Source organism: Cheilinus undulatus, linkage group 4 (assembly GCF_018320785.1).
Source record: "Cheilinus undulatus linkage group 4, ASM1832078v1, whole genome shotgun sequence".
Lineage (NCBI taxonomy): Eukaryota > Metazoa > Chordata > Actinopteri > Labriformes > Labridae > Cheilinus > Cheilinus undulatus.
In genome coordinates, this window is record NC_054868.1 from 18,924,037 (window position 1) to 18,946,769 (window position 22,733).

The 22,733-nt window shown below is 38.3% G+C and overlaps 1 protein-coding gene across 2 annotated transcripts in view; it reads left to right on the forward strand.

The window, feature by feature from the left end:
• The window catches only part of pkd1a (polycystic kidney disease 1a), a 111,109-nt gene that overhangs the window by 9,155 nt on the left and 79,221 nt on the right, over positions 1–22,733 (forward strand). For both annotated transcript variants that reach the window (XM_041784932.1, XM_041784933.1), the window contains exons 2-3: positions 20,637–20,708; positions 20,823–20,891. In XM_041784932.1, coding sequence (XP_041640866.1) covers positions 20,637–20,708; positions 20,823–20,891 — 141 coding nt within the window. The remainder of the gene's footprint in view (positions 1–20,636; positions 20,709–20,822; positions 20,892–22,733) is intronic.

A 22,733-nucleotide genomic window follows, 5' to 3' on the forward strand; every position in this document is an offset into this window, starting at 1 on the left:
AGAGGATGAAAAATAGCTTGATTTTACTGATGCAGCTCTTTATATTTCAGTCTGTTGTAAATGGTGCTTAAAATACTTAAATAATCCAAATGCTTTTACTATATATGATTAAGTATAATATTAAAGATAGTCATTGTAATTGTAGCGATGAGTGTATAGTGTAGTATATTAAAGATTTTGTGGACTGTTGAATGAAAGGTTTGATTTGAAGAGCACTAAAATGTACAGTTTGAGTCAAACATACTCTTTGGAAACATTAATAGCCTATTCAGTACTTGGTTCAAACATTTTTGAGTAGACCTGAATGTGTTGCAGCTATGACTATTGTATAAAGGACATATTATCCTCCCACGTATTTTTTTCCAAAACTAAAAAAAAGTGTAAAATCTCGTCTCATCTCGTGTCTCATGGGCCCAAATCTTGTCTCGTCTTATGACACCCCTATTTTCCAGACTCGGTACAGCTCTTTGAGCTCTTACATCTTCAACGACCAACACAGCCAAGAGACTTTCCTTTAGCATTTTGGCATAAGTCACATAGTTGTACTATATTTTTTGTCCTGTAACATTTCTGCCAGATGCCCTGTGTTAAATGGCACAAAGTCTGAAAATAACCCAAATGCAGACTGGGGGGAAAAGGGTTAAAAGTCCCTGTTGTCTTGTGTGAACTGAGCAGGAAATAGATGGCTTTTCATATCTACACTGTAAGTCATTCATTTTCCAAACACAAATTCTTCTTACTCTAAAGTTGGTTTACAGAATGTGGCTAGTAGTAGCAGTAGGAACACTTCTGTCCTTCAGTCCTTTTTGGAAGTTAATGGTGAATTTCATCACTCATTGCTTTGGTTATATACAATGCCATGAAAAAGTTTTTACACCCTTTCTGATTCCTGTTGTTTTTGCATATTCATTACTCTTAAATGTTTCAGATCATCAAACCAATTTTTATATTTCAGAAAGACAACCCAAGTAAATAGAAAATTCAGTTTTTGAATGATTATTTAATTTTTAAGGGGGGAAAAATCCCAACCTATCTGGCCCTGTGTGAAAATGTAATTGCAATTCCCTTGTTAAATCACGAGTTAACTATGATTAACCACAGTTTTTGGAGAGCTGAGTTCAATTTCACTGGCCACACCCAGGCCTGATTACTGCCAATCAAGAAATCACTTAAATAGAAGCTGTCAGACAAAGTGAAGCAGGCTACAAGATCTCAAAAAGAAATGCATCATGCCACAACCCAAAGAAATTCAAGAACAGATGAGAAACAAAGTGACTGAAATCTATCAGTCTTGAAAAGGTTACAAAGCCATTTCCAAGGCTTTGGGACTCCAGTGAACCACGGTCAGAGCCATTGTCCACAAATGGAGAAAACTGGGAACAGTGGTGAACCTTACCAGGAGTGGTTGACCAACCAAAAGTACTCCAAGACTGCAACTACGACTCATCCAGGAGGTCACAAAAGAACCCAGAACGACATCCAAAGACCTGCAGGCCTCACTGACCTCAGTTAAGGTCAGAGTTCATGACTCAACCATAAGAAAGATACTGGGCAAAAATAGCAACATGGGAGAGTTCCAAGGCCAAAACCACTGCTGACAAAAAAGAACACAAAGGCTCATCTCACATTTGCCAAGAAACATCTTGATGATCCCCAAGACTTTTGGAGAAATATTCTGTGGACTGACAAGACAAAAGCTGAACTTTTTGGAGGGTGTGTGGCCCGTTACATCTGGCATAAAAATAACACAGCATTTATAAAAAGAACATCATGACAACAGTCAAACATGATGGTGTCAGTGTGATGGTCTGGGGCTACTTTGCTGCTTCAAGACCTGGACCACCTGCTGTGATTGATGGAACAATGAATTCTGCTGTCTACCAGAAAATCCTGAAGACCAATGTCTGGCCATCAGTTCAAGACCTCAAGCTCAAGCGCTCTTGGGTTATGCAGCAGGACAATGACCCGAAATATACCAGCAAGTCCACCTCTGAATGGCTCAAGAAAAACAAAATTAAAGTTTTGGAGTGGCCCAGTCAGGGTCCAGACTTAATTCCAACTGAAATGCTGTGGTGTGACCTTAAACAGGGAGTTCATGCTGGAAAACCCTCTAATATGGCTGAGTTGAATTAATACTGCGAAGACGTGTGGGCCAGAATTCCTCCACAGCGATGCGAAAGACTCATCACCAGTTATCACAAACGCTTGATTTCAGTTAAGCCAAGGGTGGCACAACCAGTTATTAGGGCTGAACGATTTGGGAAAATAATAAAATTGCAATTTTTTCCCCCAATATTGCAAATGAGATTTGATATGTGATTATTTCTGAAGTTCCTCATCTTATGTATTTCCAACAAACACATGCAATAAATCATTCTGTATTGTACCCAACACAATATTAGACTAAATTAGGGCTCAAGTATTTTGAAAAAACATGTAATCGTGATGATTTTCTTATGTAATAAGAAAACGTACAAAAATAAAGTATGTAATGCATAGTATCTCTGCTGCAAAAAAATGGTATTTTGACACAGATTTCAGGTTAAAAAAATATTGCACCTTCTGCGATTTGAAAATTGCAGCAGGCCATACTGTGATTTAATCTAACTTTCGATTAATTGCCCAGCCCCACCAGTTATTAGGTTCAGGGGGCAATTACTTTTTCACAAAGGGCCAGAAAGGTTTGGATCCCCCCTCACCTTAAAAAATTTAATAATCATTCAGACACTGCATTTTGGATTTACTTGGGTTTTCTTTGTAAAATAAAAACATTGGATTGATGATCTGAAATAATTAAGTGTGATAAATATACAAAAACATCAGGAATCAGAAAGGGTGCAAATACTTTTTCATAGCACTGTATGAGTATAACCTGACACAGCCTGGATAAAACTATAATTCCATTTTCTATATCAAAATAGTGCTAAACCCTGCCATTCCTGTGAGGAGTCAGTGCTATCAGTTTACCATTGTTTACATCAAATAAAAGAGCAGTATGGAATTCAGCTTGTGGTTCTCCTCTCACTGTGCATGACACCATTTGGAAGCAGCTGGTCGGGCCGTGTCCCGCCGTCGTTTCTCCCTTACAGTGTGCAATAAACCAAGCCAGATCAGGCCGAAAGTCAGCCTGACTTCTATTTAGGTTGTTAGACCTCATTTCCACATATGTGTTGTTACGAAGGTAAGCCAACAGGAAGTCCATTCATCCCTATGGGAATCTCCAACATGTGTCCAACATGCCTGTAAACCATCCTGTAATATTTTTGTCAGGTGAATACAAATTGAACTTTTGATTTGATTTTGGAGAGATTTCAGGTTTTGTGCTAGCTCACCAAGCTGCTGACTTGGTAACAGGCATCACATCAGCTTGATATGAAATGCAGTTATATCCACCACTTTGATACAAAATACATCAGTCGATATGATGTGCTGTAAGATCGATGTGCTACTGTAGGATATATTTAATCATGTGAGTTAGCAGTTAGAAGGGATGATTACATTACAAACAGATTATATAAATTATAAATGGACATTTAAATGGCTAAACAAGATAGCTTATCTTTGCTTTTTCAGCAGTTCACATGTCCGTATATGAAGTATACAGTATGCTGCTTTCCTGGTTGGCCAACTTCTTCATTTTTTTCTCAATATGCACAATATTAGCCCTGTTTTATCTCATTTGCTCCAGCAGACACAGATTCCAAGCTGCTTTAAGGCAAAAACCCAACAGTATTGTTCTCTCCCCAGTGGTTACAGGTAGTTTGTCAGCTCTTGACCAATCAGTTCAAAAGTGCTTAAGAAGAGGTTCTGTTAAGAGTTATTATTATAAATAAGAAAAAAGCAATTATCTGAGGTTATTTTGTGGGCTATATAATTAAGAGTTATAGTGCCTGATCGCAGAAATTATATAACCATCTCTGAAAAATAAGAAACAATGCTTATAAAAGCATGTTGATTTATTTTAAAGCTAATTTAGACTGAAAAAGGCTGCCCTGAGGAACCCATCACAGATTAAAGTGATCCTCTGATCATTTTTTAACCTTAACATCCGATCTGATTGGTTGGTGCTTGAGTGTAATTTCAGTTGACCAGGTTTTTCTTTGGTTGACTACAGGCCTATGTTTGATGAGACGTGTAAATACTCTTGTTACTGTATCAATTTTTTGCTAAAACTTACTAAGAATGCCATAATGGTTTGAAACTGATGGCTTCAAATGCCATCTCCTGTGATAGTCTTTGAAGGCCAGGCTGATAGAGTTGATGGGATTTATTGCTATGACATTAGATATAAAAACAAACAAATAATCAAATGTCCCTTAGCAGCACCTGCCTCACTAATCAAATGTTTGAACGCCACTTCACTAGAAAGAGCCACTCAAGGTATGATAGAAGTGCTGCTTTGATTTGTGCAGTTGGACAGTGTGTGACCCACATGCAGAATAGTCATTACCTGTCACTCATAAAGGGCCATCAAATCAGTGAGTGGGTTCAGGCAGTAATAACCTTCAGCTGGTTGGCACTTGAAGTGCTTTCAGACTGTCATAGTAAACATCAGCAGGAAAGAAATGAGTCTACTTGAGGAAAATGAGACTAGCTCAAAAAACAGGCACTAACCATTAAAAACAAATTAGAATATCATAAAAAAGTTCATTTTTTCTTGTGATTTATTTTAAAAAGTTAAACTTTCATGAACTCTAGATTCATCCCACACAAAGAGAAATATTTCAAGACTTTTTGCTTTAGTCTTAATAATTATGGCTTAAAGCTCATGAAAATTAAAAATCCACAATCTCAAAGTATTACAATATCCAAACACCAAATAAAAAATTGATTTATAATACAGAAAGGTTGACCAACTGGTTGTGTGACAGGCCAGTTGGCTGGCCAGTAAAACACAGTAATACCATGGTTGGCAAAAAAAATGTTTCTGGTTGCTTAGCTTTGCTGTGGGCAGGTACCAAGTCCTGCTGGAATAGGAAACCAGTATCTCCATAAAGTTTTTCAGCAGATGGAGGCATGAAGGTCTCAAAAATCTCCTGATAGATGGCTGACAGCGTTGACTCTGGACTTGATAAAGCACAGTGGACCAACAGCAGCAAAGGACATGGCAGCCCAAACCATCACTGACTGTGGAAGTGGAAAACTCTGGACTTCAAGCACCTTGTGTACTTTAATCTGAAAACAGGACTTTGGACCACTGGGCAACAGTCCAGATCTTTTTCTTCTTAGCCCAGGTGAGACGCTTATAACATTGTTTGGGTTCAGGATTGGCTCAACACTAAAAACACGACACTTGTAGTCCATTTCCTGGACCCGCCTGTGTGTGGTGGCTCTTAATACACTGACTCCAGCCTCAGTCCATTCATTGAGAAGCTCCCCTAAGTTCTTGAATCTGCTTTGTTTGGCAATCCTCTAAAGGCTGAGCTCATCCTTGCTGCTTGTGCACTTTACCACTCTTTTCTCTTCCAGTCATGAATAAGCTGTGATACAGCCTCAGAGAACAGCCTGACCTTTCAGCTGTGACCTTCTGTGGCTTACCCTCCTTGTGAATAATTGTCCTTTAGTCAGCTGTCTTCCCCATGATTGTAGTTGTGTTCTTTGCCTGAGTGAGAGAATGGAGGCTCAGGAAACCTTTGCAGATTAGACTTTTCCACAATATTCTAATATTTTTAAATCCTGGATTTTTTATTTTCATGAGCTGTAAGCTGAAATCATCAAGATTAAACAAAAATGTGCTGAAATATTTAACTTTGTATTAGATGAATAGTAAATATATGGAAGGTTTGTGCTTTTAATTAAATAACAGCAAAAAAAAGAAAAACTTTAATGATATCTTAATTTTTTTGAAATGCACTGGTATGTTGCTGCTGAAACGAGGAAGGAACTTATTTTGAACCAACCAGTGCTCTTAAATACTCATAATTCTCTTCATAACATCTTAGGTAAAGTAAGAGTAATTAAATATGGCAGCTTTGGATTATGTATGCAGCTGTGCTCAGTGTAGCTAGTGCATGTGTCCTTAACTCAAGGCTTCATGGTAATGGCATGGTAATGTATCCAGGGCTTCCCTACAGCAGAGATTCATTTGTTGCCTGGGAAGGCTGACTGCAGGCCGTACGAGCCAAACATGCTTGAGCGGTTGTGGGCTCCTGATTTTTGTAGGCATATGTAAATGAAATCACTTGTATTATTCATTGTTTGTATCCTAATATTTGTCTGCTGTGAGTGTTATGTTGTTTCCTGTTGTCGTACACTATTTTTAACTTTTTACTGGTGGTAAACATTTTTAAGGATAGGCAGCAACAAGTTACAGACATAAAACACACAACAACTGCAGACACAGATCAGTCAAACCTGAATGCATCTCCCTTCGGTGCCACTATCTATGTCTTAGGTGTTTCAAACAACAGCACCCCCCAGACCCAAATCCTCCTGCAGTAGATTCCAAGCTGCAGGAGCACAATGCCTGAAACTCCTTCTCCCATTTCAAGATGCACTTTGGGGACAGAAATTAAAAAAAAGCCTTATGGATGGATGACAGACAGGCCAGCCCGCAGAATAGGCCGGGCCCCTGAAAAACCTAGAGGATGGTCCCTGCCCAGCTGTGATTTGTTGATGCTATCAATGCAAGTGTGTTGGATCAGTAGCATTAATGCTAACACCCTGGCTAACAGTTACCTCATTTTGGATCCGAAAAGTGTGTCAAGCTATTATTGGGTTCAAACACTGAAATTATCTATCCAAGCTACTTTTTAACCCATTTCACCACTTTTCCCAACCATTTTTGCCAGTTCTCCTTCAATCATTTAACCCTTTATCTTTTTTTTATCAGTTGTTGCCACTTCTTTTCACCCATTTTTTCTACTTGTTGCCAATTTTTGCCACTTTTTGCAGCTTTTGGCCCATGTTTACCACCGATTGCTATTTTTTTTGCACCTTGCTTGCCACTTATTTTTGCAACTTTGCAACCCATTTAGCTGCTGTTTGCCCTTTTTGGACAATTTTATCCAATTTTTTCAAATTTTGCCTGTTATTGAACTTTGTGGCCATCTGTGGCCCATTTTTACCCATGTGGTCTATTTTTGTCACTTCTTTTTGCCCATTTGAACCCTTATCATATTATATATTGACCATTTCAACCCTTTTTTTCACTGATTTGCCCCGTTTTGCCACCTTTTGCCCATTTTCACCTCATTTTTTGCCTTATCGCCTATTTTTGCCACTTAATTTTTCCTCTTTTACCAAATTAAGTCGTTTATTTATTTATTCAGCACATTTATAAACAGCACAAGCTGACCAAAGTGCTTTACTGATAGAGGCAAGATACAGATAGCAATATATACAAAACAGCAAAGAACAATAGACAATACATAGAGAGTGAAGAGACGTTAAAATTGGGAATGTTTGTTTAAAAGAAAAAGGGATATAAGAGAGCAGTCTAATTTGGATCAAAGGTCAAGGAAAAAAGATGAGTTTTAGCTTTGCTTTGAAGGAACATAGTGAGTTGACAGATCTAATATGAGGGGGCAGTTGATTCCACGAGGCCTGCAACTGAAAAAGAGCGGCCACCTCTGAGTTTTCTTAAAGTCTGAGGGATGACCAGGAGAGACTGATCAGAGGACCAGAGTGAACGTGTTGGAGCACAGGGGGTTAAAAGGTCAGATAAATAGGGAGAAGTTGAGCCATGGAGTGATTTAAAAACAAGTGATAACATTTTAAAATGGATTCTAAAATGGACAGGGAGCCAGTGGAGGGGAGAGAGCATGAGGGAGATGTGTTTACATGTTTTAGTACCTGTTAAAAACCTGGCAGCAGCATTCTGAACGTACTGTAAATGTTTTAGAGATGATTGGCTGACTCCCAGGTAAAGTGAGTTGCAATAATCTAGTCTTGATGAAATAAAAGTGTGAATCACTTTCTCAGTGTCATTAAAACTTAGAAACGGCTTTACTTAGGTCAGGGTTCCTAGCTGAAAGAAACAGCCTCTCACCACCGAGTTTATCTGCTTGTCAAATGTAAAAGAAGAATCAAAAATCACACCCAGGTTTTTTAGCTGAGGGTTTTACACAGGGGGACCAAAGAGAAGTATTTCAGTTTTTTGTTGATTAAGTTTTAAGAAATTTTGTGCCATCCAATCATTGATTTCCTGGAAACAGTTGTGTAGTGATTGTAGGGACTGAGGGCTGTGGGGTTTCAGGGAGAGATATATTTGAGTGTCATCGGCAAAGCAGTGGAATGAAATGTTGTGTTTCCTTATAATACTACCCAGAGGCAACATGTAAAGGGAGAATAAAAGAGGAGCCAATACTGAGCCTTGAGGGATGCCACAAGTAAGTGGGGGGCGTGGAGGAAGTGTTATTATTCCAGGTCACATTAAAACTTCTGTTTTTCAGGTAAGATTTCAAAAAAGAAGTTAAGAGCCATCCCTTTGTATCCCAACCCAGCCTTCAAGTCAATCAATTAGCAGCTCATGATTGACTGCGTCGAAGGTGGCGCTTATGTCAATTCAAGCTTCTTTCTGTCCTTTTTGTAAAAAGAAAATATGTCCTACTTTTTCTACTTATGCTAATTTTGTCACCTTTAACTTATTATTTCAACTCATCTCTGCTCCTTTAACCCATTTTTGCCACTATTTACTGCTTTTGGCCACTTGTGGTCCAATTTTGCCATTCTCTGCACACGTTTGCCACCTTTTGCCACTGGTGGCCTATTTTTGTCACTTCTTTTTGCTACTTTTAAGCTGTTTAGCTGCTCTTTGCCCTTTTCTTGACATTTTCAACCCCTTTTTCCACTTTTTTTGCCACCTTTTACCCATATCTGCCTCTCATTTCTACTACATAAACCCATTTTTGCCGCTTTCCACCCAATTTTTTGTTCTATCACAGTAATTCAATTCTTCCATTCAAGTTCTCTCAGTTTCTTCTGCTGCATGTTCTAGTATCTTGTTGTTTGTGCACAGTTTAGCTATGATGTTTTTTTCCCTCAGGGTTTAGGTCAGTGTGCCATCCACATTGTATAAAGTCAACTGTATTTTAAGAAAGGAGGTTACATTGAAGAAGGTTATACTTTACTACAACAAACATAAATAGTATTTATTTTGTTGCTTTGGGGATAGTGGTTGTTATTTAGGTTGAAGATAAAATAAAGTTATCACAGCTTAACTTTACAATCAACTATGATTTCGCTGACCTCAGTGGTTCCCCCAGTTTTGCTGGGCCCCAGAATACTCTCCCTTTTATGCCCCCTTATGGACGGCTTTAGTAACAAAGCAGCACTGTAGCTCTTTGCACTTTTAACATGAATGAAATGACACGAATATGAGGATAGCAGGTTAAAGATGATTTTAGAAATCATGATATGTGATGGACCTGATCTACAAGCATACTCATTATTATAGTAAATTCAGGCTGTGCTGTATAAATTCAGCTTGACTGGACTTGACTGGAGAAGCTTACCCCACATCCACTTTAGAGTTAGATATCTACAGTGTGCTTTAAAGTAAAGACTAAAGAGGGATAAGAAAATTGTTTTTAAAAAGGGTTTGATTTTATATAGCAATATAATATTTGACTTGATTATATGAAACAAGAAATTTTCCACATGATAAAAGTCTAAGGTATATTTTTGTGCACAGTCGTTCATTCATTCACACATAAAGATAGAGGATTATCTAAGAATGACTGTCTGGTTTTGGCTGGAGGGTGACAAATATGTAAAATTGTGAGTTTGTTAAATAAATCACTAAGAACAGACAAAAATTAAACGTAATACAACCTGGCAATGTGTTTCGATTTTAGTCATTACATAATTCACAACGCCTGTTTTGTATTTTATTTTCAAGGCAAGGCATGCATATTATCTGCCGTGACTAATCAGTGAACTTCCACGCTGTCCAAACCCTGGCTGTTTTTCCAACAACTTTGCCACAGTGAAAAGAAAAATGCAACTGACATAGCCATGAAAGACGGACAGAAAGGAAACTCCTCCTCCTTTTTAAAGTCCGCAACGGATCCATATCATCATGCATAGGTAGGGAGTCAGTAAAGAGCTATTTCAGTCTCACTTTTGCCCTTGTAGTGAGTTGCAGAGAACATCACAGAATCCATAAAAGACGCAGAAGATGAACAAAGTAATAATTTCCTCTTTGCTTCTTTCATTGCATTTTCTCTCAGCTCTTTAGTCTCTTTCTTTTTCCCATGTTGCATGTCACTACATGGTTAGCTGTCTTCTTTTACCAACAAGATAAATAAATCTCAGGTGCTGCAGACACAGCCTAATTGCCTAGAGACATATCCATAACATGTTGGTTGAAGGACAGAAATAGACTGTGTCCGCTTCACACAACAGTGCTCATATATGATTATGTCTAATCAATTTGAAGTTGATTAAACTCTTCATGTGTCAGCTCCATTTACGCTAAGTTTGCATTTTCAACTGCATCAAGGTTAACAAAGTTTTCTTTCTTTTTTTTTCATAAAGATTGTTCATTATAGTCTCATCGTTCATATGAATTAAATCAAGACCAGGAACTGAACTTTTCTCAACAATGTGTCCTGTTGATCATGATATATTGGGAAGTATAGAATAAAATGAATGCCATTTTTGGCTGACTGTAGGTGTCAGCTCTACACATGGGGGGGTTGTATGTGACTGAGTGACTACTTTCAGAGCCCTACAGAGTTGCGCTATGGTTGGGGTTTAGTTGTGCTCAAAGCTGTTTGCAATGGCTGCCTCCAGTGATTGCCTGGGCTGTAGCTTTAGAATATCACCAGTTTTTCAAGAGCTGGACCACATTTCTGTCTTTAATAAAGAATACAAATGACACTAAAAGCTTTTGACGATGTGAAAGATGTTTTTGCTCTTCTGCTGACCTGCTTCAGCATGATTATGTGATTGTCACCGGGGAAAGGGTTACTTGTTGTGTGAGTGGTTGTGTACAATGGCTGCTAGTGGAGTGATTAGCCCGGACTTAGCCACAGCAGCAGTTTTGTCAGAACTCCACAACATGCCTTTATTAAAACAAGGGCAGAGAGCAATACTGTAAGCTTTCATGACAGAAAAGATGTTTTCGCTCTTCTCTCACTATGCCTTGGCATGGGTTTGTGATAATTACAGATGGGGTTTGCCAGTTTATCCAATGACTACTGTTGCAATAGCTATAAGCTTGGATGTAGCTGTAGGAAAGCGGCAGTGTAAGCAGAACTTACCACATTTCTTTATAAAACAAGAGCATAGAGCCACACAAAAACATGTCTTATCAGAAAGATATTTTTGCACATCCCCTGAACAGCATTAATTGGCTTCAGTTTTATTCACCAATAAGCCCCACCATTAACAAGCTAAGGCAGTGGCAGCCTGTTAGCTCAAGAGCATGCGTACAATGTCATTTGTCACACTGACTGGCCTTACATCAATGTGACGGACAGAACGTTCCTCCAGTCACCTTTTGATCATGTTGATGAGGGAAAAAAAGTGAGAGCATGTGTTTCATCTTATAGCAGAGGTACATATGATATATAGTAAATACATTCCCAACAACAGAACTGTGGCTAGTGGAAACACTGAGTGGCCAATAGTCATAGTGGCTGGTGTGAAAAAAGTTCATCTCAAGCCCTGTTCATATGTAAGTGTACATATGCGCACACCACACTGAGCCGGCCACAGACAATACCCCACCCTACTGACGGTGAAAATACAGTACAGGATTTAAATTCCTTAGAACACTGTAGTGGTCTAAGCAAACTGGATGTCAGAGGCAGATCATAGAACACTCATTACAACCATCAGAGACTTGAGACTTCTGTCTGCCAATTTAAGGAAAAATGCAACCAAACTGAAGGGGAAATCCTTCATCATGCAACAAGATAATGACCCAAAACACACTTCCAAAACAACAAATGAGTTCATTAGGGGCAAGAAGTGGAAGGTTTTAGACTGGCCAAGTCAATTTCCAGACTTGAACCCTATAGAGCTTGCATTTTACCTGCTGAAGAGGAGACTGAAGGGGGTAACCCTCCAAAACAAACAAAAACTGAAAGAGGCTGCAGTGAAAGCCTGGAAAAGCATCACAAAAGAAAAATGCTAAAGTTTGGTGATGTCAGTGGGTCACATGCTTGATGCAATTACTGCAAGAAAATGATTTCCAACCAGATATTAAGCCTTATTCACTTTAATCTATTTTAAGTCTGTATATTCTTATACTTTGCTCACCTAAAAATGTGGTGTTCCGTTACAAATAAAGCTATCTCCTAAGGTGTGTATGAGATCAAAATGTAAACACCTGAAAATAAAATCTGAAATGTTGATCTCTTGTCTCATATTCATCTTTTGATGTCAAACCCAAATATTTTTAGTCTACAGCAAAAATAATGGAGTTTGGCCCATCGTTCCAATACTTTTGGAGAGGACTGTATATGTCCCCATGAGTGGGGTCTCAAATTGAAAATATCGGTTCAAATTTTTGAAAATCTTTCAGTGTGTAGCAGGCTGTAGCCAATGAAGTGTGGATTAGAAAAATATGTAAAAAGAAGTCCTAAACAGTGAGAAGTGAATATTAATCATTGCCATGCAGTGTATGTTGTAGAAAGAATGTAGTTTTGGACATGTTCAGATAGGGCCTCACATAAAGCTAGCATGGCTGTAAAGCATAATCCTTATCCTTCCCATCATATTGCGTTTCTCTACAGTTTGCCTCCACTTCACTGGAGAGGCCTGAAACATTCAACAAATTGGTACCACATAATGTGAGTTTGTGTTTCAAGTGCAATGCAGCACTCCTGTGTTTATTGAAACCATTTAAAAATAGCATAGTTAATAGAAACACTAAAATGCTGCCACAAAGCTTAATTTCCTCATTAAGTTTGTGATGAAATGCATAATATTGTATGGAAGCTGTCTGTTATACACAGGGTTTGAAATGTAGTCATGTGAAATGTGACATCATAGCGTTCATACTGCTTTCAAATTAATTAATTTTATTAGCATGCTTACATGATATTTGCAGTTGGACTGATGCTGTTTATCATTGTCATTGTTCAGATAGTCACGTCTGTCCTGCCAAAGATTAAATGCAAATTGCTGTTGTTCACATTTTCATTTTTAGCTTTCAAAGGACCAGGGAGCGGATGCATGGGCTTTGCAAACACACAATTATTTTACACATGAATGTGGAAAAATTAAAGCGGTTTATTCAATATATGTCAAGGTAGGAACAGAGGTGGCAATGACAAAAGGACACTCATTTCCCATCATTACTCTTTCATGTGAGCACCACATAAAATGAAAGGGAATAATTTTACTTGTGTAAGCTTCACTCTTATTCTAGTAAACCTTTGGTCCTCTGGTTTTTGCATCTAATAACTTAAATGTTCATATTCCTTTCATTTGCTTGCTTTATTATGAGACACCTTTGACACCTGTCTTCTCCTATCTCCAAAATCACTGCTTTTCATGGAATAAAAAAATCAGCTGTATTTTTCAGTTTGTTGAAAACAGTTGCCATCTTTTTGACACCTTTTATTGGTTTGAATTTTATGTACTTCTATATTTCTTTTTCATTCTGAATTTTAAAGGGATATTTCAGGGTTTTTTTTAAGTTGAGTTGTGTAGCAGTGGACGTGGCATTAGCCTCCAGTGATTTCAGTGAGCATTGCTCCTTTAAGAAGGTCTCGCTGGTTATATCAACCAGGAAGGTAGGCTATACAGATGGGTACAGTTTCTCCACAGAATTTAGTGAGTTTTTGCTAAAATATGGCCACAAAACAATGTTGGCTCAATTGTTCGACTATTGATAATTGAAAGGCATGAAATGCAAAGATTGCAAGTCTATTTTGAAAAGTTTTAGTAGTGATGCACTGATTGTAAAAAATCAGGGCTGATGCTGAAAGTGATGTTTTTTTTTTATTAACTGTTTCAATACTTGTGATAGTAACTTTTTCATCTATTCCAAGGAACCAAAATGTATGTTTTTTGTTAAACAACTGATACTTCTATAGTTCTTTCAAATATCCACAGTGCACCTTCTTATTGAAACTTTTTTTCACAATGAAAGATACTGCAGCATGGCATTAAAAAAAATGTATCACTTTTTTCTTTTTTCAAATCAACCTCAACATGAACTGTAATGTTATGAACAATCGTGTTTATAACATAAAATTCAATACAAGATAAGATAAGCAGTGTTTCCACTAGGTTTACAGCTTTTGGGGGGGGTGGGGAGTTGGACACCAACACAAACACTTAAAAGAATTGTGGTGTAAATAATATATATAAATTATATATAAATAGCTGGGTCCTGTTTCCTCCCACAACTGCCTGTCTATATTGCCAGTAGCGTCAGGCCCTATGAGAAACATGTACGGGAGGGATAAAAAGATAAAAGGGGCCCTCCACCAGTTTATTGATCCCTGATAAATGAATTTTAAAATGATAAAATGATCGTCAGGTGACCCGCGGATGGGCCGCTCAGTCAGTCTGTGTAGTAACTGACCCCCTCACGGCACACCTGCCCCCATACACCTGTGAGGGGCTGTGTGTATTTCTGCCTGCTGTGGTGAGAAGACCATGGGGGAGCTGGTGTGGACATGAACCCAACTGTCGCTAATTTTTACCAATAACAACTTTAATAATAATATAATAATAATAATTTAATATCAAATATTCATGCATGTTAAAAGTCTGTCACGTCGCCAGTGCTCTGTGGGATGCTGGCAGAAAAAACGATACAGCGTAGTATTGTGATATTTTGCGTGATGATATTGTATCAATTCACATCTGCCAAGTATCCATGTTTTCAAATAAATCTTGAGGTTTGAATGTAATTACACGTCAGCCTAGCTAATGCATACAGCTTCACTATACGGATGCTTAAGATCCTCAGAGGGGGAAAAAAGGGTACTTTACTGTCAGTCTGGTAATGATGGAGAGAAAATGCTCTCTTATTGGAAGGCATCAGGATATGTTAATGTCAGGTGAGGGTGTCAAATTAGATGATGATGCAAGAAAATTCTGACATACTAGCCCTGAATCGTGGTCGCGGGGTGTCTTAGTGTCTAAAATATGGCTGAATTCATAGACTGTAGTCTGAGCCAGCTGTTTAACCTACAGGGACTCAGACCATGGCAGCCACAGGAAGTGAAAAGACAATCAGAAGGCATTGCCACCTTGTTTTCATGGAGCATAAGGTGGCTAGAAAAACAGGGTATTTTTTCCTTTTGTCTTCACATCACACAAACACTTCCTGGGTCCAGATTTTTTCGAAACTAAATGAACTGGGACTGGGACTGTTTAGTTTACCAGAGAAGAGCGAGGACTGAGAGTCAGAGTGAAAAAAAGAAATGTTTTCCTGCGTATATTGACAACATGTAAAAGTGTGTACGTATGTGTGTTTTGTGTGCACGTTGATCTTTGAGCGAGTGTGTTAAACCGCTGCACACAGCTTCCCTTCACTTGCCAGCTGGACACCAGACAGCCCAGGCAGCAGCAGCTGGAAAAATGGACAGAATGTTCTAAAAAGGCGCGGAGAGCAGAGGAGGAGAGTGTTTGTGACTCCATAAGCCAAGCTGAGAAGCGAAACTTTTTACACCAAATCTCTTCAGTTAACACCGCTGTTCCTTTCCTTGTTAATATAATTTTGTCCTCTTTTAGTGCTACATCAATTTACCCAACTACTCCAACTCCTTACTTTTGTCATAGCATGAGCCACCAGCTCTCATAGAAGTAGTGTCGAGGAGTCCAGCTGAGGTAGGAGGACCGCTGTTGCCCACAGAGGGATGTTTGTTCCCCAGACATGGCTCATGTTACTGACCGCTTTTTATGTTCACAGCTGCCATCTCCTTTTCTTACTCCATCATCTGTAAAACTGTGAAGAACTTTCTGTTTGCGTTGATGTCTGCGCCCCCCGTGGATTTCCCCTGTATATGTTAAATAATGGCCCTAAACCAACTGACATTTCACTTTATTTCGATGTCACAGTCAATTCAAGTCGTGACCACATAAATTCATCATAATCTCATGATAAAATGGTGTTTAATGTGCATAGTTACTGCGACATAGGACGTGTGCTTGCTGTGCAAGACACAGCTTCACTAAGACAGTGATCAGCCTTCTCAAGGATTAACTTTTAAGTTTCAGTTTCATTTCCAGCCATGAATCACCACTGCAGAAGGAAAGAGTGAGGGAGAAAAGAATTAGAATTAAAAGAGATTGATCATGATGTACTTTCGTGCAACCCTACTCACCAGTAATCTGTTAATCTTAAATCAAAAATAAACAGATTACTCATTAGGGCTTGGTATTTCCCGCTGCCTCTGTCATACACATTGTTTTTGGGTAATAAAAATGTCATACACTGAATTCACTACAGTAGTTTGTCTTTATTTGAGAGGGCAGCAGAAGTGGATTGTCAGAATCATTTCCAGGTTTTTGAGGATGCAGTCAGATTTCAGGAGGCCTGTTTGGCCCTAGCTGCCACTGTCTCCACCCTTGGACATTTATTGATACTGCTATTTGCTGCTGTAACCTATCAGGGGGTTAGAAAACAAGATACTAGTATCTTGGTTGCTAATATGTTTACTATGTACAGTGTTGTCTCAATTTAGTCACAAAAAAACACATCAATAAATTCTTCTCGTCAAAATGTCTACAGAATTTTCGTGGTAACACTGCCTTGTGCTGAAACTATGAAGTATGATGCAGTAAAGCACAAGCTTCAGGTTCAAATGTGGGCAATATTTCATATTTATTTCTAGACTTTGATGCCGGCCAATAAAAATTGTACCACAGGCTGCATTTGGCCCTCAGGCCATAGTTTTGACACTCATGCCTTAGACTTTATTCTCAAATTTCAACTTTTTCTTAACATTTCAACCTTATTCTTAGTATGTGTGTTTTAACTTTATTCTTGATAGTCTCCTTTTTCTCATCATTTGGACTTAAATGTTAAATGTTTTTTCCTTCACTTCGAGCCTGAATCTTTTTCTGTATATATGACATAGCTTTAGTCATTTAAAAAAATATTTTTTTACAATTTAGTGCAAAAATTCAACATATTATCGTTTGAATTCATTCTGTCTCATTACCAGCTAAAAAGTCCTCACTGAGGCCTATACCCCCCCCTTACTTTTGTCCTGTGTAGACTCGTTAAGGTCTGCCCAGCCTTTGAATGTAAACAAAGCAGCTGAGTCAGAGGAGGAAAAAAAGGAGGAGTGATAGGGGGATGAAAGCGACCACAGAGTGGTCTGTGTTTAGTGGGTTAGTGGAGCATTGGCCTTCACTTATAGGGAATCAAACCATTTTGTCATTGCAGTTATACAGTAGACATCACAGTCTCATTTCAAATCAGATCGACTGTTTTGTTGGGTACATTAATCCAATAGCAGTCTTCTTTGCTGGCTCTCTTTGTTTTTTTTTCTTATCCCTAGTCTCTCTCTCTTTCTCCAGATGTATTTTTTCCTCTCCAGAGCCCGTGCCCACTCCCCCTCTGCCCCAGTACAAAGTAGTCAATGAGGACTGTGTATGTGTGTTCTCATCCTCCGGCTCCGAATAAGTGGCACCAGACGGGCCTTATAAGGAGCGGTTAGATCATTGGCCACACCGTTAGTAAAACAGAACCATATGTGTGCAGTGTGTGTTTGTGAACAGACCTATACCCAAAGCATGCTCTACTGTGTGTGTGTTTGTGTGTAAGTAAAACCATGTGTGTCCAGAGGTAGCTGGGAGAACAGGAGCCTGTGGATAATAGACACAGTGAAGGTCACATTATATGGTCATGTTAAACACACACACATTTACACACTTTCTCTCCTCTCATCCTCGTTGTCCGAGAGGTCAGGGTTAGGGAAGCTTTTGTTGCACACATACACACCTGGTATTGATGATGAGGAGAGGTGCGCCTGATGTGAGAATGTGGGCGGGGCTTCTTCATGCTGTCCGGTTTCATCTGCTGATAGTTTTAGCAGAGGCGAGCTCACCCTCTCTCTCTCTCTGTTTCTTCGTCTCCATCTTTCTTACACAGCTTGTCTGGAATGTACAGATGTTTCCTTTTGGGAATGGGCGTCCTGCTCCGTTCACACACACATAGAAAGCAAGAGAGTGAGAGAGGGGCGAAAGGGGAGCACATTCCCATGCGTTCACATAGGGCCCAACCATTTGGGGAAATAATCTAATGTAGATTTTTTTTTTCCCAATATTGAGATTGCAATTTTGTTTGTAATTAGTTATTTATTTCCTCATCTTATGTATTTTTCAACAAAACAAGTAATAAATTGTGTTTGTTTAAATTGAGCTACCAACTTCCAGAAATGCAAATAAAAAGGGATAGATCAATCACACTTTAAGCTTAAGAATAGCTTTAAAAACTATTTTCCTAAAACCAAAATTGAATCATAGTTTTTAAATTTATATTGGCATCATTCCATAGTACCCCAACAATGAAAACATCTCTGTTTCAGTTTTTTTAATTTATTTTTTTTTATTTTTGCACAGTAAATTTAGAACAAAAAACCTCTGAAATTATAATGGCTCTCCTGAATTGAAAATAACTTTTGTACTAAGTCCGGGAGTGTCTTTGATTTTGTTTTGAACATTATGTCCATTATGTTGTTGTTAAACAAGTATTAAAATTTCATAACATGGGAATTTACACCAACAGTCTTTCTAAACTTTAAAGAAGCCAATGACCAGGAGCCCCTATAACTGAAGCTTTGAGGGATGATATTCTGCATTCAGCTCAGAATTGTGGACGTGCAAAAGAGATGGATATGAGCACTGCAACGTCACTTCCCACCTTTCAGCTGCGCCCCCATTTGGGGGAAAACAAGCCCTCAGATTGACTGGCCAAAGTGGCTTGACTGGCTGAAACTAGAGAGGACTAAAGCGGGAAAATGTTGGACCGTCGCTGTGTTCTTAATGACTTTAAGTGAGCTGTAGTAGCTGTAGTCCATCTGTTAACAGCTTGCCACACAGACAAGCTTTCATGTTGGGAAAGATGCTTTCTCTCTTCTGCTGACCTGCTTCGGCATGATTAGGCTATGTGATGGGGGTAAGGGTAACTTGTTGCTCTTCTGCCAAGCTGCTTTGGAATGAGTATGTGATAGTTAATGGGGAAAGGGTTAGTTGTTGAGTGATTGTGTACAAGGCCTGCTAATGGAGCAATTAGCTCAAAATTAGTTATTGCGGCAGTTTTGTCAGAAATGGCCAGCATTCCTTATTAAAGCAAGCGCAGACAGCTGCACTGAAAGCTTTCCGTGACAGAAAACGATGTTTTCGCTCTTGAGGTTAAGTGATCGACAGGGTTTGGTAGATAGTTTGTTTGTTAGTTAGTTAGTTAGTTTGTTAGCAACATAACTCAAAAAGTTATGGACGGATTTTGATGAAATTTTCAGGAAATGTCAGGAAGGGCATAAGGAATAACTGATTAGATTTTGGGAGTGATCCGGATCACCATCTGGATCCAGGAATTTTTTTCTGTACTATTGGGAGATAGGGCTAATGGCGGAGGTCTGCGCTCTCCGAATGCTTTTCTAGTTTTACAAAGCAGTGTTATTTATTCTATTAGTTTTCCCAGATTAATGAAAATTTATACATGCAAAGGATATGAGTGGATCTGGTATGTCAGGTTAACTGTTTCCTGCTGACAGGACTTTATGTTTTCAACTTTTGGTATCCTTCAATTCTTATTCCATAGACATAAGAGACAGCCCAGTTACACACCCCAGCAAAAATCACCCTGCCAGAACACACATTTCAGTCTGGCATTTCAACAGGCATCCAAGATTATGCTGTCAGCCATATACTAGGTTTTAACCTAGTCTTGTTCTTTTTCTCTTAGTTTTGGACCTGAAGGAAGAAGGACCTGGTTTCAAAATGTAGGGTTTACAGCCACCAAAAACGCTATTTCCATGTGGTGAATGTGGTCACCAGAGAGGATTATATGTTTTTTAATGGATTTTTTGGATTCACGCTCCAATTTAAAAAAATCACACACTCAAACCTTGTCCTATACGTTTATTTCGCAAGATATGATAAAAATTCGCAAATCATGAAGGTGATTTTGTGTCTCTCTCCTATTGAAAAGAAAACACTGGGTCCATCCTGCCTGTGGCAACTTCAGATAAAAAAAGACTCATTGTGCAAAGACCTTTAAACAAAAACTCCAAGAACACTATGATCACACTGATTTAAGTGCTGTCACTATAGTAAGCCAATGGGAGAAACATATTTCTTCTGTTTGACCAGAAGTTCCACCCACAGTCATATATTCCGTATATCTCCAGGAATGAGGTGGATAGTAAGTTAATATTGATGAAACATGAAATTTTTACTCAACAAAGTCTTCATTATTGTGAGTCATCACTTAAAAAAATACACAAGAGAGGTAGTCCTAGAGAGTTCTAGTTTTGTTTTCTCTGCACATCTTCCTCACATAAAGTGTTTCTGGTTTGATTTATCCTCAGATGTGTTTTTAAAAGCTGTTTTTGTCTATTTCGTCTAATTTCACTTCCCAGCACTTCTGTAATCATATTATTTAGAGAGAATGAATAGTACCCTCTGATGATACAGTGTGTGTGTGTTTATGCATGCAATCATTTTTCCCTCACATGGATTTTAAATTAGGACATGTTGGTTTGTTCCCGCAGAGATCTTTCCAAGAACCACATCTCCTCCCTCGATACCAGCCTGCTCGACCATCTCCCTGGCCTCCAAGAGCTGTGAGCACTTATGTTCTTATGTGTCTTAGTTCATGTAATTTCATCTACAGCCGTCTACTTCATTAGTATTGATCTCCCTGACTAAAAAGCTTTATATTTTCCATTTTCTTTCAGCTATCTTCAAGGGAACAGGATCAATATTCTTCCTGGAGGTGTATTCTGCTGCAGACCCATCTCAATCCTGTGAGTACAAAGACAGAGGTGACAAGGACTTCAAAAACCCAAGGTTAAAAAAAAAAGTGGACGAGAATGAAAGGCAGGGTTTAGTCTAGGTTTAGCACTAGAAAGGGATGATTAATACCCAATACCAACAGAAATGCATTTATTTTGTTGTTATAACTTGTTTAGAAATAGAATGACACAAAAACGTACATTTTAACTAATTCAAGTAGACAATTTTCAGTCTTGTCATCACATATAGCAAACCTTAATCATTCACTTTAAAACACTTGCATTTACAATTGAAAAGTCATCTAAATTATTCAGAAAACAGCCGCTAGTTTTATCTGATTTGATGATAAAAGATTCAATTTTGATCCCATTTAATGTTTGAATAATACTATCCAAGTAACATAAATGGCTTATTAATAGAAAATTCCTTTTACAATTTTACATTTATTATTGTCAGGATTATTTTTGATGTTGTATAAAATTTTTTTTTACTACATTTGTGTTATTGCTGTTTTTACATTAAACCAAGTTGTTTTAGTCAAAGCTAATTTTGCATTTCAAGTCACACTGAATAATTTGAGTTCAATTTTTAATTATGAAGTAAATTTGGTCTGCAAAACCATGCTGAAATGTTTTGTTGACAGCCAAATCAGTGTTTTCTAATTTGTCTCTCTTCACAAAAATCTGATGTCTTAAGCCCAGTGCAGACCAAAGATTCGTGACATGATGAGTTGAAACTTGCAACATTTCCACTCTGGGATGCTCAAAACACCTCCCAGTTCACACAGCTGTGACTGAAGGAGACAATGCATCATCCATGGCAGTGACTCTCACAGTCACCCCATTTAAAGACATTTTATTCTGAAGTTAATGCACAATAAATTTCTTCTTACAGGAGGGATAGTACTGCATATTCACTGTTGTGTTTTTGTTGTCATGATCACGCCTTTGTGTCATATGCGGTGCATGAGAGTGATTATTCCTCCTTGTCATCAATATCGTAGTGCGGCTGTGCAATTTAACGACACGTATGAATACAAACATGCTTTGTTAGATCAGTTTTATTAAAATGAGAAAAAAAAAATCCACGGACAGATTTCACTCAGACAGCTTCTAATTTCTCCTGGATTATCTCAAAAGGCGCTGCGTATTCTGTCAGTGCACCGCTTGAAAAAAGAGAGCCTTCTTCAAAAGATTTAATCTATTTACCTTTTTTTTAAACATTATTTGCCTCTTGGAAATGATCACATTGATCCTTCAGCTGCACATTTAACCCTGATGTGCAGCTGCTGGAGGAAACAGAAGATTTAGTTTAAAGGCAGAAGATTTGCAGCGCAGTTTGATGGCACATATAAACACAAAAAATGCTTCTCTAGCTCGTTATTTTATAACAAAGATATCCGCTGATTAATTTTTCCGTGGACAAATCTAGCTTCTACAGCTTTGAATTTCTCATTAATTATCTCATAAAGCGCAAGCTGGAAAAATAAGAGCCAAAAGGTTGTTTCTATTTCCTTTTTTTTTCACATATCTGCTCCTTGAAAATGATTGTATGTATCTTTTTTTAAGACACAGATAAATGTGATAGATTGAAATGGAAACATTGTTTAGAAAAGGCTCTCCTTTACATTATTTGGCTGTGCTCATAAGCAGGAAGCGTTGTGCTTTATGGGATAATCCATGAGAAATTCAAGGCTGTAGGAGCTGAATTTGTCTGCGGAAAATTACTTGCTGTGCTGTGAAATTTTGCTGCCATGCTGCAGTGGTGGTGACAAGTGATTATTAGGAAGATTGATGAGAAAAGAGATATGAATTAAAATAATTGCATGACTATATGACAGAATCGGCGTGTAA